At 56.5% G+C, this 14439-nt stretch overlaps 1 protein-coding gene across 18 annotated transcripts in view; it reads left to right on the top strand.

Annotated features, from left to right (window-relative positions):
- The window catches only part of NFASC (neurofascin), a 182065-nt gene extending 169058 nt beyond the window's left edge, over nucleotides 1-13007 (top strand). For all 18 annotated transcript variants that reach the window (XM_086693741.1, XM_086693729.1, XM_086693740.1 and 15 more), the window contains 3 exons: nucleotides 715-846; nucleotides 2898-2967; nucleotides 6685-13007. In XM_086693741.1, coding sequence (XP_086549867.1) covers nucleotides 715-846; nucleotides 2898-2967; nucleotides 6685-6916 — 434 coding nt within the window. In that variant the 3' untranslated portion in view covers nucleotides 6917-13007. The remainder of the gene's footprint in view (nucleotides 1-714; nucleotides 847-2897; nucleotides 2968-6684) is intronic.
- The last annotated feature ends 1432 nt before the right edge of the window (nucleotides 13008-14439 follow it).

Below are 14439 nucleotides of genomic sequence, written 5' to 3'. Positions count from 1 at the left end.
GTGGCTGGACGCTGGAGGCACGGCCCCGGCCCCCACCGTGCCGCCAGCCCATCCGGGTACCCGCACAGGGACTGTCTCTGCTGTCAGGGAGCGCCCGATCCAGTTGGGGGAGCGTGAGAAGGCACAGGGCATCCTGGAGCCACACCCTGCCCAGACCCACTGCCCAGAAGCCCGGTTGGCTTTGGGGCCAGGTTGGTGGGAAAGGTTGCCATCCTGTGCCTGTGCAGGCCTGCGAAGGTGTTCTTCTGACAGGTTTTTGCCATGTTAACCATGGCCCCCGTTCCCTGGTGGGTAGCAGAGTCCCGTTTCCTCACCCCAAGCTCGTCCGCGGGGAATCGTACCTCCGGGGCCGATCCCGGCCTTCCCTCAGTCCCCACAGGGCTGTGACCAGCCGTCTGGGTTGCAAGAACCCCATGCCCCGTCCTTAGGACACTTTCCCTTCCTGAAGGACCTGTTCAGCCTTCTGCTGCTTATTTCTGCTCCCTCTACCCCTTTCCTGTGCCTCTTTTCTGACCTTCTGACCTTGGCTCTTTAATTATTTTCTCTTTGTCCCTGTTGTGGGGTAGTTTGGGCCAGAGGGCTGCTAGGTGGTAGCATAAGGCTCCAGGAGGAACATCGACGTGAAATAGCCGTTCTTCCCTCACCTTCCCCTCCTCACCTTCTCCCGTGGGAAGTCATTCACGTGTTTGCTTCCGGCCCTCCCTCCCCCACCAGCTTACACCAACAACCAGGCGGACATCGCCACCCAGGGCTGGTTCATCGGGCTCATGTGCGCCATCGCCCTCCTGGTACTGATCCTGCTCATTGTCTGTTTCATCAAGAGAAGTCGAGGTGGCAAGTATCCAGGTAAGATGTAACAGGCGAGTGGGCTTGGGGGGGTGGGGCCGGCAGGCTTTCCTGGGAGCCGCCAGGTCCGGGGGGGGGGGGGGGGTTCTGTTCTCCCCGTGAGCCCAACCCCTGCCGAGCTCGGACGTACAGTCCTCCTGCCTGGTCTGTGCATCTGAGAGGTGCCGGAGAGCACTTGAGTTAATTAAGCTCGCCCAAGGTGGGCGGACGGCGTGGTCCAGGCAGCTCCAAAGAGGGGCTAGAAGGAACGCTGGCTCCTATTAAGAATGACCTTCCCTCCCCTTGGCACACCATCCATCTGCTTAGCAAATTGACTTGTTTCAACCTGAATCCCATTAGGATCCTGTGTCCCAAGGAAGGAGGAAGGAAGAAAGGTATTTTCTCTGCGAGAGAGAGAATGGAGAGGGGAGGGTCTGGAGGGAAGAAGCACACCCGTGAGGCTCTCGGTCACTGGGCTGTAATGACAGATACCCCAACAGAGGCTCAGGAGCTCCTGCGTGAAGGGCAGGCAGAGGCTGAGGGGTGGCTTGCGTGATACAGACTCCCTCGGTCCTGAAGGAGCTTGGGGCTTCCCAGAGAGTCCCAAAGCGCCATTTCTCTTCTGGGGGCCTCAAGAACCACCAGCCCAGACAAACCAAGGTCAAGGACAAGGACCTCTGGCATTCGTGCTTCTGGAAATATTGATTGTTTTTCAAACAGGGGCAAGAAAGCCATCTGTCTGTGAGGGGGTGGGTAGGATGACAGGAGACAGGATAATGGATGACCCAGAGAGTGAAAATCCTGCTGGTCTGCAAAATGAAATTACTCCCTGCCCCCTAAAGCACAGCCCGTGCTCCCCAAATGCCTGCCTCTCCCGGCCTCTAAACAAGTCCTCCTCCGGGGGCCCCCTAAAACTCAACTCAGAGAGAAGATTCTTTTATTTCCTTCCCCTGCCCACATTCCCTCAGACCCCAGGATTCTAAAGAATCTCCTTGAAGTGAGGCACATGTCTGTTTGTGAGGAAGGGCAGGAAATTCTAATTCTTCATTGGCAAATGACGTTTTCTTTCACTTGGTTGTGCTGCGTGGGGATTGTTTTTCTTCTATAAGAGAGAAAGCTCTACAGTCGGAGTAGAACGGCCTTACTGAGCTCACCCCCAACCCCCCACGCATCAGATAAACTCTGAGCCGTCCTTTGCCCGTGTAGAAAGTGTTCCATTCCAGAAAGCTCTCAAGGCTTACTGCCTTCCCTCCAGATACAGGGTAGGGCCCTGGTCCAGTAGAAAGATGAGTGAACCATGAGGCCTGGGCTCTAGCTTTCACTCTAGACTTTATTCAGTTACTAATTAGTTATATGACATGTTCTTCATTTTCCAAGGGCTCAGTTTCCCTCTCCTTAAATGGGGCGATTCTCCTGCCCTGTACCTCAGGAAGGATACATAAAGAGCCATCCGCGTAAGTGTCCATTGTGTGCCAGGCTCTGTGCTGAGTGCTCAGGACACCAGAAGAAAGATGATCGGTCCCTCAACACACTGCATTGGGCACAGAAGGAACGTCACAGCATGAAACAGGGCCTTGGAGGGGTGTGTACAAAATCACACAGGAGGTATAGGGACAGGGAGTTGCACAAACAAGTGAGGTCACAGATGTGAAAGCATTTTCCATTCCTGAAGGTGCGTACGGAGCGTAGGGCCCTCTGCCCTCTGCCCAGGGCACTCTGCTAGGGGCTTTTAAGAGACAGACACAAATTATGATAAGAGAGGGCAGACCAAGGGAGGGTCGCATCCATTGGGTGTTTGTGGCCAACCTCACGGAGAGGTGGTGGGGAGCCAGGTGGGAGGACATTTCAGCTGCCAGTGGAGATGTGCAGAAACCGCAGCCATGAGGAAGCAGTGGCGCCATGAACTTGACACCCGGTGAAACCAGGGAAGGACGAGGGAGGCATTGATGACGCCTCGTTGAGAGGGAGAGTGTTGCTGAGCCCAGAGGTGGTGCCTTGACCGTGCAGTCAGGGTCCCAAGGAGCAGAGGCATAATCATCGTGTCTGTGTCTTTGCTTCTCTTACCGACCAAGTGCGAGAAAAGAAGGATGTTCCCCTTGGCCCTGAAGACCCCAAGGAAGAGGATGGCTCCTTTGACTACAGGTGTGTGATCTGTTTGACTCCTGGTCACCCCCGCGTCGGGTAGGCGGCTGTCCTCACTGCCCCCTTGTCATCCATTAGTCTGTCACTTCTGCCTCTCGGACGGCCTCTGCTCGTCCTGATGGCGCCGGACACGGCTGCCTCCTTGAAGGCAAGACCGACGCTGATTTGAGGAACAGCATTTCATTCATTCAGCTGCACAACTCAGATTTTTTCGAGCTCCTTATTTGTATGTTTTCACCTTTTTACTGCGAGAGCACATGCTGGGAACCCCCTTGCTACGAAACGAGCTGTTGGCTTTCTCTCTGCCCACACCCCCACCCTGACCCTGTAGACAACCGCCCGGGGAATGGACGTTGTCTTGAGAGCTCAACTCCGTGAGAAATGAGGGGTAGTGTTAGATGTGGTGGGTGGGGAGTTTCTAGACCTTTTCCTCATGAACTTGAATGATATCTCTGGGCTCTAGCCCCGAACAGGCCTTGGAGAGGCCTCTGGCCAGTGCCCGTCTCAAATCAGAGGACTGAGGCCCAGGCAGGGAAGTGACCTGCCCAGGACGCCCACCCACATCTGCCACCCAGTGAGCTGGTGGCACAGCTGGAGAAGCCAGGGGCCCGACTTCCAGTTACTGCTAGTGGGCAACATCACAACCCCCATCAGACCTGGATGGGCCTTCATATCGGGCGTGACAAAGTTGTAATCTCCCTTTTGATGGCAAATGTACGTTGAGTTAAGGAAAGATGCTGGGCGGGTCCTGGAGTCTCATTCCCAGACCAAGGTGGGCGGAAGGAAATGCTCTGATCGGAGCCCTGCTTCCCCACCCCCACCCTGTTACTCCCTGGGGTGACATCACCCCGCCTTCCCCTGACCTCTCCTTATCCTATCCTCGGCCTCCGCCACCGTGCTCAGCAGCAGCCGGACAGGCAGAGTCAGCTCAACGGGCGGCAAAGACACTGCCCACCCAGGAGTCCATCTGGACGCTTACGAACGTCCATCCATCCAGTCCCGACATCTCCAAGAGCCTCTTACGAGGGCAAACACGAGAGGCCCCTCCCCTGACTGTCCTCAGCACCCCTCCTGGGGCCCATCTTCCCCAGGGGCTGAGAGCTATTCCCTGGCCATCAGTTCTGAAGGACATGGAACTTCCCTCCCCCAGACCCTCAGCGCAGCCATAGAAGACGGGTGAGGCCCTCCTCGTATTCAGGGCCAGGCAACCTGTGCTATGAGAAGCTGCTTCCTCAGGCGCCTCTCCTCCCCCAGACACCAAAGCTGTTGGGCAAGAACACCTGCCTTCTCCCCACCCGCTCCCCTGGCCCACCCACACTGAGGCTGGATATACACACACAGATGCATCCACGGGCCCACACACCACGCACACACGCGCCTCGGTTTGGGCTCAGCAGTGAAGCACCTCTCTGGTGGGTCTGCTTCTCTCTGACTTGTGTGCCCACCTGTTTCTCCAGGGTCTCGGGGAAGATGGGCAGACAGCTGTCTAGGGCCCCCCTGTCATCCTGGTTCCTTTCGAGCTTCCCGTAGAAGAGGTCTTTCTTCCCAGCTTGAGATCCTCATTCTCCACAAGAATCTGACACACCGAGAACCCCTCCCTCTGCCTCCCACCCGAGCTGGGCCATTGGCCGCATTTGGCTTAGGTCCCTGGAATCCCCTAGAAGCACATAGACACAATCCCCACGCTCCTGGGAAGGAGTACATGTGAAAAAGGTCGGTGAATGGGGCAAGAACCCAGTAATTAGAAGCTGCTCATTTCAAAACGTGAGCCCCACTCCCCATCGAGACTCAGGTTAGCTCTAGAGACCTGCCTGCCTCACTAGGCCTGCCTCTCCCGTAGCGCTGCCATCGGAGAAGGCAGGCAGAGTTCATGGAGCACAAGAGGGAGCGGGCTAATAGCTTTCCATCTACTAACACCCAGTTCAGGCTCTGGCTCCAGACCCTCCCCTGACAGCTGTCCCTGCCCAGCACTGCCGTTAGAAGCCAACACGCAGTGCCGACTATAATGGCAACTCAGCCGGTTGTTTCCACACACGTCCAGAAAGGGCTAAGCGTGGCCCGGGGGCCAGGGAGGGGACGTTGTGTGTCTGCCCATACCGCCTGGCACCGCTGTGGTCCCGCCTGCCGGGACCCAGATTCCCGCTGGTGGCCCGGCTGCCTCCTGCGGGGGGGGCCGTCTCCCCTCTGAAGTGCAGCCAGCAGCACCTGGACCCCCTCCGAGCCAAAAGGGCAGAGAGTTTTGCAGCCAAGGGAGGGGATGTGGCGCTTGAGCAGACACTGGCTGCTGGGGGTGTCTCACTTCCGGGGGGCGGGGCACAGCAGGCATCCCAGCGGGTAGAGATGCCACTTTAAAAAATTTTTTTTTCAACGTTTTTATTTATTTTTGGGACAGAGAGAGACAGAGCATGAACGGGGGAGGGGCAGAGAGAGAGGGAGACACAGAATCGGAAACAGGTTCCAGGCTCTGAGCCATCAGCCCAGAGCCCGACGCGGGGCTCGAACTCACGGACCGCGAGATCGTGACCTGGCTGAAGTCGGACGCTTAACCGACTGCGCCACCCAGGCGCCCCAGAGATGCCACTTTAGCCCCCAGCCTGCCAGCTCCCCTTGCCCAGGAGGGGCTGAGGGGCAGGACCCGGGGGCCTCCAAGGAGGCTGGGCAGGACCCCCTGAGACTCGCCGGGCTTTGTCTCAAGTTGCTGGCGACACACGCTCGTGTGCGTGCCCCTCCCCGCGTTGCACCCTCTTTCGCTTGCCCCCAGGCAAGAGCACCTGCTCGCTGGTAAACCAGAGAGCCGACAGAAACCACACCAAGACGAGAAGGGCAGAGGCAGGGAGAGGTTTGTTTCTCAGTGGCCCCGGCCCATTGCTTTCTTGTCAAGGACAGAGCCTTTGTAGACAGAGCCACACAGATCACAGAGATTCAAAGCTAGTTCAGCCCCTCTTGATGGAGAGACTAAGGCCCAGTGAGAGGAAAGGCTTTCCCAAGACCACAGAGCCACGCAGTGACGCACGTGCGACTGGGGCCCCAGCTCCTTGACCCTTCTGGCCCTGCCTGGTCTGACAAGCACACGACTCTCCTCGCTCTGGGGTGGCTGTCCTCTGCCCACTCCTACCCCAGAGAGTAGCACAGCCTCCTGAAGTGTGTCCAGAAGTGTGGGCTCCATAAAAAATTAAAATCATGGGGTGCCTGGGTGGCGCAGTCGGTTAAGCGTCCGACTTCAGCCAGGTCACAATCTCGCGGTCCGTGAGTTCGAGCCCCGCCTCAGGCTCTGGGCTGATGGCTCAGAGGGATTCTGTGTCTCCCTCTCTCTCTGCCCCTCCCCCGTTCATGCTCTGTCTCTCTCTGTCCCAAAAACGTTGAAAAAAAATTAAAAAAAAAATTAAAATCATAATCCCCGGCAAAAGAAAGAAAGAAAGAAAGAAAGAAAGAAAGAAAGAAAGAAAAGAAATGTGGGCTCCAGGCCCAGCTCTGCACCAACTTGTCGCCTCAGCTTGGGGAAGACGCCTGTCGTCTCCAGGCCTCAGGCTCCCTTCTGTCAACCAGCCAGGCAGGGGAGGGCCGGGGGGAGTTGACTGATGACCTCTGAGGTCCTACCCTCCCTGAGCTGTGTAGTACATAGGCTTGGCAAGAGGCCAGCGGCCCTGTTCCGCCCCGCGTGGGTTTAAGCCGCACCGGGCTGGGCCAGGCCCTGATTCTCTGTCTCTCTCCGGCCAGTGACGAGGACAACAAGCCCCTGCAGGGCAGCCAGACGTCCCTGGACGGCACCATCAAGCAACAGGAGAGTGACGACAGCCTGGTGGACTATGGCGAGGGTGGCGAGGGGCAGTTCAATGAGGACGGCTCCTTCATCGGCCAGTACACGGTCAAAAAGGACAAGGAGGAGACAGAGGGCAATGAAAGTTCGGAGGCCACGTCACCTGTCAACGCCATCTATTCTCTGGCCTGATGGAGCCCCTCCGCCCAGGGCACAGCCACTACTTTGCAAGTGGGAGGAGGGGAGAGGGGGAGATGAAGCCACTACAGACCTGCCACACAGCCCCCACCACCTTCAGGGACAAGGGTACCACGTGGGGGTCTGCCAAGCTGTGAGGACCAGTGACCACCCAGCCAACCACAAGCCCCCTCCCGCTGACCCCCCCTGCACCCCCGAGGTGCCACCATGTGGGAGAGCTAGAGTCCTGGCTAAGCTCAGCTGGAGGGACCCCAGTCCTTTGCTCAGCTTCACAGCCACCTTGAGCCTTCCACCCCCACTGCCCGCCCTTGACCTTGGCATACACACTCACCAGTTTCTGTTGGTTACGGCCCTTTGCGTTGTCTTTGTTTTTGCTTTGTGCATCTTCCCCGCCTCCCCCCCCGCCCCCCCCCCCCAGACCCAGCGTCTCCATTTTCTTTTCCTGGTGAACAAATGTCCCTGGATGAGGAAAGAATGAGTGGATTCTCCCCCAGAGAGGCAGAAGGATCGATCTGTAAAAGAACAGACAGAAAAGCTGTAGTATTCAAACCACCACTGGGCCAATGTATTTCCGAAGGATGCCTTTCTCGCCATATGCCTCCCCTTGCCCCCAACCCGTTCGCCTTGGCCTTGTCAGTTGCTGAGCTGGGCTTGGCTCCTTTCTGGAAAATGACAGTATTTTTGGCAGGGAGAGAGTGGGCAGGCCGCCTCGCCTCGCTCTGGGTCACTTGGGAGGTGGGCTTACCTCTTGCTCCTTGCTCTCACCCTGCCCCTTCCTCCAGAGCGTCCAAGACAAGAACCGCACTGACTCTTGAAGAAGGAGTTTGAGGAACAGGAGTGGGCGCTGATGGGAAAGACTTCAACTCCAGTGACCGTGTACCTCAAGCAGAAGAAAATCGGGCGTCCGGTCCCTGGGGAGCTGGGCTCACCTCCAGAGAGAAGAAAAGGACTGGGTTTCGACATCCTTCCTCCCCATCAGTGAAACCCAGGATGTGGGAGAGGGGACCTGGCCTGCTGCGTGGAGGGCAGAGGGCGCCCCCCGCCACCTGGTCGGGGCTCTCCACCGCTGTCCTCACAGAGATAGGACCACGTGACGCAAAAGCTTTGCTGGTGTGTTTGGGGGTGACAGGTGGTGCTCCCCTTTCGCCTCTAGCAGATAGCATCTCGCTCAATTCTGTACGATGCTGAAACCGGTGTTTTACACGGTGCGTGGATGGGGCCCGGCTGCCCCTGAGACTGAACCAGTGTGTCCTTTCCTTGGGGTATTTACATATCAGGAGAGCCCGCGGGAACACCGCGCTGACAGTGCTGTAGAGCCTGGCCTGGGGACTCCGCGCCCTTCGTATGCCTTATGCAGCTCTGATTCCGGCCCTGCAGTTCCCAGGTTCCCAGCCCCTCCCTGCAAGCCTTGAAGCCTCCAGCAACGTCTGTCTCAAGGAGACCGGGGCGGCCTATGCGAGCATCACAGCAGAACCAGAAGCAGCCGCTCGACACGTGCCCTGCCACCCGTGGCCCCAGATGGAGACCCTCGCGGACCGCAGTTCTCAGAGACCGAAGGCTCTGCCTTCGTCCTCCCCACCTAATCCGTTTTTGAAACCAAAGGTACCTAGCCTCAGAGAGAGATCTTGAGCCTAAGAGCAGCCCGGTAGCTGTGGCTGCAGCTAGAGTCGGTTTCGGGAGGGTGAGGCTGACCCCTAGGAATGGCCACACGCACAGCGTCCGATTAGAGCCTCCAGCTGCTTGCCGGGGGGGCAGCCTGGGCAGGAACAGGGCTGTGTCCTTCAGAGAACTTATTAAACCATCGTCTGCCACACGTTCAAGCCACAAAGGTATTAGCACTGCTTGCATCACTTAATAAGCAGTCAGTGAGGGTCAAGCCCATAGACACACACACTCTGTCCGCGGGTGAGAAATCATAGCCTAGAGCTGAGCCAATTACGCTATTTGAACCCGAGGGCAAGTAGCTGTCCTTTGGCCCAGGCCGTGGCCAGGCTTGCAGCCTAGGAGCCTGGGGGGCAGCCCTCTCGTGGTGAAAGGGGACAGGGTGAATAACGGGGGGCTAGGAGTGAGCTCAGGGGCCCCCTCCCCTGGCTTTCCTCTGTCACCTGCCTGGATACAGCGGGGCATGCCTGCAGCGTCTGCCCAGAGTCCCTCAAGGGAACGTCAGGGAAGAGTGCCTGCGAACTGAATTCAAAGACAAGCCTTTCCAGAAAACACTCTGGATCTGAGCAGACTAGCCCGTTTCTCAGGCCCTCATTCCATGTTGCACCGAAAGCAGGCCTGTAGGGCGGGAGGACCGTGCGATGTCCCGTGACTGCCGCACAGCCGGTGACCGCAGAAGGGCTTGTGCTGCCATGGGGTCTTGGGGAGAGAGGATTCCCTTAGCTGTCCGCTCCTCGTTTGTGTCCCGCCAGCTCTGAGCCATCCCCCTCCGCGTAGGAAGGCAGGGCCAGCAGCCGCTTTGAGAGGCTGTCGTGCTGGGAATACTGAACGCTGCCCGCACTGCCGCCCGTCACAGCCCTCCCGGCAGGCAAGAGCCAGCCTGAGCCCGGGGAACCCGTTCTCCCCAGGCAGAGATACTGAGGCGTGTGGATTGCAGGGTTAGGGAGCAGCCCTCGCGGGAAGAGGGAGCCCAGAGTGGAGCCCACCCAGCTCAGCAGGAAGGCAGTGTGGGCCAGCGCTCCCTGCCGGCCGGGGCTCTCGAGCGACCACCTGCAAACGTACCAACCACGGGCAGTGCTTCCACGGTGCTTCCGCCTGCCTGGCTGTTGGGGGTGGGGGGCGGGGGAAGTGTGGGTCATCTTGCAGCGACCCTAGAAGTCCCACCGCCTGAGCTGCCGTCCCACCTGCAGTACTCAGCCGCAGGAGCTGTGGCCTTCCTCGTGTGTCCGTTCGTGGGCTCCAGGTAGTCTCGAACATCCAGTCTGAGCTGGGATCCGAGACCTGGAGAGGGTACCATGGTGAATAGTCGGAGGCAGCGCCCGCCTCACAAGGCTGACAGTCCACAGTGGGCACTGATCTGGAGCATGACGAATGCTTAAGCCACTAGCGGCTCCAGGCTCAAAGGGAGAAGCTTCAGAGAGAGCGCATGGCCCTGGGGACCACGTAGACCTCAGGACCAGGATGGTCAGAGACCACAGGGTGGGGTTCAGGACCAGTACCGCTTCCCGAGCCTCTTTGAGGTGCCCTTGGGGGCAAGTTGCTTGACTTGTCTGTAATTTTGGTGCCGCCGTCTCCCATATTTAGTCCCGCCTTTAAATACCTGTCCCCACCAAGGGGCAAGGGCCCACCTGAAGGGGCAGGACGGCCAGTGCCGGAGGAGGCACATTGCAGGGCCGGGGGACAGCTGCCTCCCACCTCGCCTGGGTTCGGGTGAAGGGGACCCACCTTTCCTTACCTTGCTTTGAGGAGATGGTTAAGGTTAGGTTAAGGGAAAACCAGACTAGCTCTTTCCCGTTCCATTTGTCTTTGCCCTGGGAGGTTGGAGGCATCTGGTCCACCCCCCTCCTGGCAAGTCCCAACGTCTGGAGAAGTGTCCACCTGTCCAAGAAGCAGCCAGTGCCAACACCGTTCACCCTGCAAGGGGTATCTGCAACCTGGGCCGGATACGGCTTTCGTAGTCGCCCTGAACACAGCCTGAGAAAAGGGCCGGAAACAGATCTGAGTCTTTTTGTGGATGGTCCAGCTGAGGGGACCGCCTGCCCTGCGCACACCCAGCAGCCACGCCCGGGCATGCCCACGCCTGGCGCACGCACAGAGCAAGGTGGCACTTTCAGAGGGAAGGCTATGGATTATGACATTGCCTTAGCGTGAGTTCACACCCTGGCCCGCTTGAGATGAGATGTGAAGTGTGGGTACGATCGACGCTCAGGGCAGGGGGAGGGGGGCCACCCAGGTTGGACCCCGTTTGGGTGACTCCTGCAGGCAGAATTGAGAAGGGGTCTGACCCAAAGGAGAGGGCACCTTCCCCAGAAGCAGTATGGGCAGCGGCTCTTTAAGGCTCCTGGAGCCCCTTGCAGGACCAGATCCAAGCCACAGAGAGTCACAAACAGCCCACAGGACGGAAGCAGTGGAACACTTTGCCTCAGTCTTTGCAAGGCTGCTTGACTAACACAGAAGAGGTGGGGCTCCCCAGGCTCTCGGTCAGCAGGGCCGGTGCCAGAGAGTCACTTCTCAGTGGGAGGGCACTGGAGGCTGGCACAGGGCCTGCTCCCCCTTGGTGACACCTTGTGCTCACCACTCCTGCAGCCCCTGCCGAACACACACAGCTCTGCTAGGAAGAAATCACCTGGAGGATCCTGGTGGAGCTTTGCATGGTGGCTTAGGAGAAGCATGTAGGGAGGTCCCTGATTTCAAAAAAAAAAAAAAAAAATCAGAGGAGTCAAATGAATGAATGAAAAACCTTGAAATGTCAGGAGTAGACCGTGCGTGCCCTAGGCAGAGCCGATCTCCTGGGCAGCCCCATCCCTTAAACCAGGCAGGGTCCATCCCATGGGAGTTTAGACCAACCTTCCAGCTGTCGCTGGCCTGTTCAGCCCAAGCCAGGCCAGCACACTTCCTTCTCCCCCTTGTTGAGAACAGCCTTCCTGAGACAGGTTCAGAGAAGGATCAGTGGGAAAGGACAACCATGCAGGGAAGCCACAAGACCCCACCAGACAGTGTCTCAAGCCACACCCCAAATCAGCGCACCTCTATCAACATGTTAGCATTAAATAGAAGTTCTGGAATGATGAGGGTGGCAACGAAGTAGGTCCCAAGGTGAGTAGTTTTGGTAGCTTCAGATTTCAGCATGCAAAGGAATCACAGAGCTGATCTAATGGGAATGACTCATTGTACAGACAAGGACACTAAAATCCAGGGATGGGAAGGCGCTGGCCCAAGGTCACATGGCTGGTAAATCAGGGTGAGGGTAGGGCTTGAACTCAGGCCTTCTGACTCCTTGTCCAGGGTTCCTTCGTCTCACCGCAGCTGCCTCCTTGGAAATAGAGGTGTAACTTAACATCCTTCCCGCTGGTTCGCTCTCCGTACCTCTTATCACTTCTGCGTTGCCCGTACGCCTCCCAAAATGAAAGACACAAAGGGTTTTTCTGAGGCCAAGATCAGTCAGTCTGTGGCAGCCTGCGGTGAAGCCAGCTGCGCCGTTAAGGCCCGACCCAGGCCAGGAGAGAGTGACGAGCTGACTGGCGTTTGTCACTGTGAAGTCTAGACTGTACTCTAGAGTGGTTATCTCTTGTTTCAGGACACTTGGGGCCCGCAGCATCCTGTGTCCCTCGGGCACTCTCTCCGCCGGGCTCTCGCCACGGGGTGCTGAGGGATCCGCTGGGCCGGAGTTCAGCACATGTAAAGACTTCAGTGAAGCAATAAACACAAAAATCTGGGAGAAGAAATCCAGACTTTTGTGCCCTACTCTGTTTCTTTTTCAAAAACGATGCCGATTGGATGGCTCTGCCCCTGTTCTTTTGTTCTGATCTTCAAATTCGACGTCCTCAGTCAGTGTTGTCCCTCTGCCCAGCTCCCAGCTCTTTGCCAACTCACACTCCTCCTGAGCTGAGCATCAGTCGCCTGTGACGTGGCCGCCTTCTGTCCTGGTCCTGCCCTCCCCCCCAACCCATGCTGGCCCCAGAGGTCCTTTTGCCCCGCCTCTCCCAGCACACGCCCCCTCCCACAACCATTCCAAGTTGTTCCTTTCGGTGGGCATATATTTTCCCAACGATTCCATGCCTTCCCGCGTACCCGCACACCTGCAAATTGATCTTTTTTCCATTGGTTAAATATTTAACTCTCCATGGCAGACCTTGTTTTAACCCCTCTCACATCATGTTCTTTCCTTTTTGCGAGTTATTTTGCATTAACCAACATTGTCAGCGACAGATGCGAATCTGAGGGTGTCACGCGTGACCTTCAGCAGGGAAGACTTCCGGGCCGTGGAGGACCATCTAATACGTGGACTTATAAACTGACTGCATGAGCAATGAAAAGGCCAAATTATTCAGAATTTTTTTTTGAATCACTGTAAAAAAAAAAAACAACTGATTTCTTTTGTATAGAGAACACTAAACGTATAATAAAAGTTGTTCAAAATGGACTCTGGCCAGACGATTTGTTCATTTTCTACACTTAATGGAAAGAGGGAGAGGGGTGTCGGCATTAACAACAGAGTGAATCAAAAGGGTTTTCCACGGACACCAGACAGCACGCACTTAGGGAATCTGCTACACCAGCCCCCATCTTGAAGTTGGTCTTACCCTGGAAGACTTGTTGGCACAATTTGAGCTTTAAATATACAGTGACTCATGTGGCGATGCGTACAGCCGTGGAGATACCCTGGTTCAATACGACTGTAGTGTGCTTACGCACCATTTAAGAAGAGCCATGTTGGAATAAAGGGGGCACCTGGGTGGTTCAGTCGGTTGAGCATCCGACTTCGGCTGAGGTCACGATCTCACAGTTTGTGGGTTCAAGCCCGGCGTTGGGCTCTGTGGTGACAGCTCAGAGCCTGGAACCTGCTCCGGATTCTGCGTCTCCCTCTCTCTCTCTGCCCCTCCCCCATTCACACTCTGTCTCTCACTCTCTCTCTCAAAAATAAATAAAAATTAAAAAAAGAAAGAAGTGCCACGTTGTGGGGGTGCCTGGGCGGCTGAGTCATTTAAGCTCCAGACTCCTGATTTCGGCTCAGGTCATGATCTCACGGTTCACGAGATCGAGCCACACATGGGGCTCTGTGCTGACAGCACAGAGCCTGCTTGGGATTCTCTCTCTCTCTCTCTCTCTCTCTCTCTCTCTCTCTCTTTCTCTCTCAAAATAAAAAATAGACTTAAAAATTTTAAATAAAAAAAGAAGTGCCATGTTGGGGATGCTGGGAGAAGGGGAGCAGTGAAGCTTTCTGTACCTCTGCCCTTAGATAGGAGAATACCAGCATATTTAATATTGTTGAAATAATGAATAATACTGCCTACAACAAACCAAAAACCTCAGTAGACTCAGAGGAACCTCTATCAACAAGCAAATGGGGAGGGAAAGAAGCAGAGAGGGCTGTGTTGGTCAAGGGGCACTACTCAACAGCTACGCCCCCTTTCTTGATTCTCCGGCCGGGAGTTGTGCTAATTCTCAGTGAGGAGTGGCCCTCTGCCCATCACCCAGGCATGGGACCCCCCAGACATTGGAACTCCCTCTCCTTGGGGTGGTGTGGCGGCTAGAGAGTGGGCAGGGCTGGGAGGTGGTTCTGGTCGTGTAGAAAGATAACTGATGGTTTACAAGTCCAGCTCCCCTGGATAAAGAACAACCAAGTAACTCTCCATCCCACCTGTGTTTACTCTCCTTTCACCAGTCCTCAGAACAGACGGTGACTTGAGGGGCTATTGTCTCAGATTAAAATGAGGGCTGATTATTTGCAAAGATGGCGGAGCAGCATGGAGACCCCGAGCTTGTCTCGTCCCTGAAATCCAGCTACATCAGCACCAAAACGTTTTTGAACACCTAGGAAGTTGATCTGAGGATCAACACAACAATTTGCATAA

The sequence above is a fragment of the Puma concolor genome, chromosome E4 (genome assembly GCF_028749965.1).
Source record: "Puma concolor isolate L17-30 chromosome E4, mPumCon1.1.hap2, whole genome shotgun sequence".
Lineage (NCBI taxonomy): Eukaryota > Metazoa > Chordata > Mammalia > Carnivora > Felidae > Puma > Puma concolor.
Note: the sequence above shows the minus strand (reverse complement) of the source record. Positions and strands in the feature narration are given on the sequence as shown.